The sequence below is a fragment of the Danio rerio genome, chromosome 25 (genome assembly GCF_049306965.1).
Source record: "Danio rerio strain Tuebingen ecotype United States chromosome 25, GRCz12tu, whole genome shotgun sequence".
Taxonomy (NCBI): Eukaryota; Metazoa; Chordata; class Actinopteri; order Cypriniformes; family Danionidae; genus Danio; species Danio rerio.
Window position 1 is genome coordinate 2,709,229 of NC_133200.1, and position 4,402 is coordinate 2,713,630.

General features: G+C 39.6%; 1 protein-coding gene and 1 long non-coding RNA gene across 7 annotated transcripts in view; one reads left to right on the forward strand and one right to left on the reverse strand.

The window, feature by feature from the left end:
* pparab (peroxisome proliferator-activated receptor alpha b) overlaps positions 1-4,402 on the forward strand; it is a 70,592-nt gene that overhangs the window by 57,364 nt on the left and 8,826 nt on the right. For 4 of the 5 annotated variants that reach the window (XR_012399899.1, XR_012399898.1, XM_009297698.5 and 1 more), the window contains 2 exon segments: positions 218-427; positions 3,578-3,821. Coding sequence is in view for 3 of the 5 variants with exons in the window: in XM_009297698.5 (XP_009295973.2) it covers positions 218-427; positions 3,578-3,821 (454 nt within the window). In the remaining 2 variants the exon portion in view is untranslated. 5 annotated transcript variants of the gene reach the window in all.
* The window catches only part of LOC141380851 (uncharacterized), a 38,183-nt gene that overhangs the window by 25,820 nt on the left and 7,961 nt on the right, over positions 1-4,402 (reverse strand). The gene's annotated exons all lie outside the window — the stretch shown is intronic.

Below are 4,402 nucleotides of genomic sequence, written 5' to 3' on the forward strand. Positions count from 1 at the left end.
TGTATATAGTAATATATAAGATATATGACAAAGCAAATGAAGCATGAGCACACAATGCTTTGCATCTCATAAACACAACCAAGCCCTAAAATACACTTTGGACCACTCCTTTAATATTATTTATGAAAAACCTTTTTATCACATATATGCTTGTATAATTCTTATTATTTTGTGTGTTTTTGCAGCTAAAGGCAAACATTTGTCTGTTGTTTTTCAGCCCTTTGTGATCCATGACATGGAGACTCTTCAGCTGGCAGAACAGACGTTTGTGGCCAAGATGATGGGCTCTTGCGGAGGTCTGCTGAACAAAGACCCTGAGGTGCGCATATTCCACTGCTGCCAGTGCACTTCAGTCGAGACCGTCACCGAACTGACCGAATTCGCCAAATCTGTGCCCGGATTCTCAAACCTCGACTTAAACGATCAGGTTAGTAGGACTGGGGATCGATTCAGAAGTCCCGATTTGATACTGATTCACAAGCTCTTGATTCGATTTGATAAATGCCGTGTACATTTTTGACAATCTCAAATGCGTTATTTTTTTTGCTCATACATGTATTCGTTAAACTTGAACCCCGATGTACTCCACTCTGCCTCCCAAATCTAGTGTCATTCATGGTGAATCACTGAGCAAATCAGAAAAAATATTACGATACGTTATTGTAAAAATCTAATACTGGATATTTTTAGGGTTGTCAATATTAGCGCGTTAACGCACGTGATTAATTTGAAATATTTAATGTGTAAAAAAAAAATAACGCAAATAACGCAGTTGCAGTTTTTTTTTCATTTCCTGTTGTGGCTGACGTGTGTTCAGGGATGGCGCATGCATACTTGGGCAGCAGAATAGTGAGAGAACCCCCCGGTCCTTTCATTTGCTACACCCACCCCCTCCCTCACTTTCATCTGCGATCCGGTCACTTTCGAGTTCAGGACAGCGTGATTGCGTTTGCCTAGATGGCCAGTTCAGCTTGCTCCAGCCCTGCGTGGGTTTAAGTGCAAAGAAATTTTTAGAAGGAAAGTTTCAGTATTAAACAATTAATGTGGCATCACCAGGCTGTCCTGCGTTTCCTCCAGAGTTTCGGGTGTTTCATTTTTAATCATTAGACTTTAACTGCAGTTCAGCAGTTCACTCTTATTCAGCCGTTTTTCATTCAGGGTGTTTTAATGGAATTTGATACCGCATGGCGAACAAAGAAAAACCTCCGCATTTCGGGACTCGCGTGATCCTTTAAGGTAATCAAAAATCGCTGTTTACATTGTTGACTCTTAATCAGAGTATAATCTTAATCATAAAAGCGGAGTGTTGCTGTCCATATAAATGTACTCAGTGAAAGTGGCAGATGAAGTCACAAGCTGTCAAAGACAGCCCTATTCTCTGCCTTCATGCTGCTTTCATGAGCCCTCACATTTCATAAGTTTGACGTGTTTCCCGCCTACACGCAACGTTTGTAAAGCGTCTGCTTCTTGTTGCTGTGTCAGAATCTTTGCTTGTATAATACACCTATACTTTAGAATGCTTAGTTTAAGCAAATTTGATGAACGCGATCGTGGGTGTTGATGAATCTGAAGAGATCCCTCGGATCAGGTGCGCTGTGCTGTGCGCGTTGTGTGTGTGTGTGTGCGTGTGTTTGTAGTCCACTTAGAATCCAACATGGAAATCATTTTTGTATGTTATTGGTATTGATTGTTTTAAAATTCCAACTAACATGCCTGTGTTTTTATTTCTGTAATAAATACAGCGTTTCATGATTAATCATGATTAATTGCAATTGTGATTAATTACGTTAATTTTTTTTATCATTTGACAGCCCTAGATACTTTATTTTTCCACGATAAATATTGTGATTTTATTACAGTTTCACATAATAGTTGGAATATTTGACAGAGTTCTGGGCAGTCTAATAGTTGTCAGGTACAGAAATTTAAAAATCTCAATGCAAAACATATTCTTCCTATTTTGCTTTGTCTCGTTTCTAGTCCAAATATCTAAAAATTCTTAGATCAAATAAAAATATTGATTTGTTTTCAACTTCAAAAGAAACGAGGCAAAATTAAGATGGGTATCTGCCTGTGGGCTAATTGAAATAATCTAGTTTGTGCTTTGAAATGTAAATATTTGGACTAGAAACAAGACAAAAAGTATGCAGTAATGCAGTAATTAAATACTGTAGCTCCTGGTGAACTGTAATTCAGACCCAACATTGAGTATCTTGTGAAGTGGCTATTGCATATGCACACATTGTGATATCAATGCTAAAACCATATACAGTTGAAAGCAGAAGTTTACATACACTGTATAAAAAGGCACATAATTATCTTAAAAAGTCAGATGCTGATGTGACTAAACTTTTTCTCTTTTAGGTTAGTTAGGATTATCAGATGTGTTTCTGTTCTGCTTAATAGAATAATAATGAGAGAGATTGTTTGAGAAATTGTTATAGCTTTTCTTGAAAGTCAAAAGTTTACATACAATCAGATTATTCTGCTTCTGAAAAGCTCAGATGATGATGTCAAGCTTTTGGAAGTTTCTCAACATTTGAGTTAATTGGAGGTACAACTGTAGAATAGGATTGAAGGAAAAGCTCAAACACACTGCTTCCTTGTGTGACAACATGGGAAAATCAACAAGCCAGAATCAACAACAAAGCCAGATTACACTTAGCTAAACTACACTGGGAAAAGACTGATGTTTGGAGACATGTGCTGTGCTCTGATGGAGCTAAGATTGAACTGTTTGGCCATAATGACCATTTGGAGGACAAAGGGGAAAGTTTACAAGCCCAGGAATACCATCCCAACTGTGAAGTATGGGGGCGGCAGCATCATGTAGTGGGGCTGTTTTGCTGCAGGAGGGACTGGTCCACTTCACAGCATACATGGCATCATGAAGAAAGAACATTATGGAGAAATACAGAAGCAACATCTCAAGACATCAGCCAGGAAATTACAACTTGGCCACAAATGGGTCTTTCAAGCAGACCATGACCCTAAGCATACGGCCAAATTAGTTCAAATGTGCTTTAAGGACAACAGAGTGAATGTTTTGGAGTGGCCATCACAAAGCCCTGTACTCAATCCTATAGAAAATGTGTGGTTGAGTTGAAAAAGCTTGTGCGAGCAAGACAGCCTACAAATCTCACTCAGTTACACCAATTCTGTCAGGAGGAATGGGCCAAAATTCCTGCAAACTATTGTGAGAAGCTTGTGGAAGGAGACCCAAAACATTTGAGCAAAGTTATACAGTTTAAAAGCAAAGCTTAAAAAATACCAAGGAAATGTGTGTAAACTTTTGACTGTCTAGAATTAATAAAAATTCCCCAAAAAAATTTCTCATTATTCTGGCATTTAGCAAATGTAAATTATTTAGGTAATCATAACCTAAAATAGTAAACGTTTAGTATAATTTACCATCAGACATTTAAAAAAATGGTTATGTTTCTCTTTTAGAGTGTGTGTAAACTTCTGGTTTCAACTGTATTGTGCAGCCCTAGTAAGCAGTCAGCGGTACTGACCCATTGCATTGGTTTTTCCCTATCAGCCTGTGTTGGTATTGAATGCAGTGTGTGTCTAACAGGTAACGTTACTGAAGTACGGTGTCCATGAGGCTCTGTTCGCCATGCTGGCCTCCTGCATGAACAAAGACGGTCTTCTGGTGGCGTACGGCAGTGGCTTCATCACCAGAGAGTTTCTGAAGAGTTTGCGGCGGCCCTTCAGCGACATGATGGAGCCCAAGTTTCAGTTCGCCATGAAGTTCAACTCTCTAGAGCTGGACGATAGTGACCTCGCACTGTTTGTCGCTGCCATCATCTGCTGTGGAGGTATGCCGGCTCTTTTAAATTTAATTTAAATGTCATTTTAAATTGATACATACACTCACCGGCCACTTTATTAGGCACACCTTACTAGTATCATGGACCCCCTTTTGCCTTCAGATCTGCTTTAATCCTTCATCGCGTAGATCCGAATGTGTCAGCAGAAATGGAGGCTCATCAGTAGAAGGCAACGTTTCTCCAATCTTCTATTGTCCAGTTTTGGTGAGTCTGTGTGAATTGTAGCCTCAGTTTCCTGTTCTCAGCTGACAGGAGCGGCACCCGGTGTGCTCTTCTGCTGCTGTAGCCCATCCGCCTCAAGGTTGGACGTGTTGTGTGTTCAGAGATGCTCTTCAAAGTCTCTTAAATCCACTTTCTTTCCCATTCTGATGCTCGCTTTGCACTGCAGCAAATCGTCTTGACCATGTCTACATGTCTAAATGCATTGAGTTGCTGCCATGTGATTGGCTGATTAAAAATTTGCATTAATGAGCAGTTGGACAGGTGTACCTAATAAAGTGGCCGGTGAGCGTATATAAAGGTTAAAAGATCGATTGATTTATGTATTTTCCTCTCCTTTTTCTCTTCAG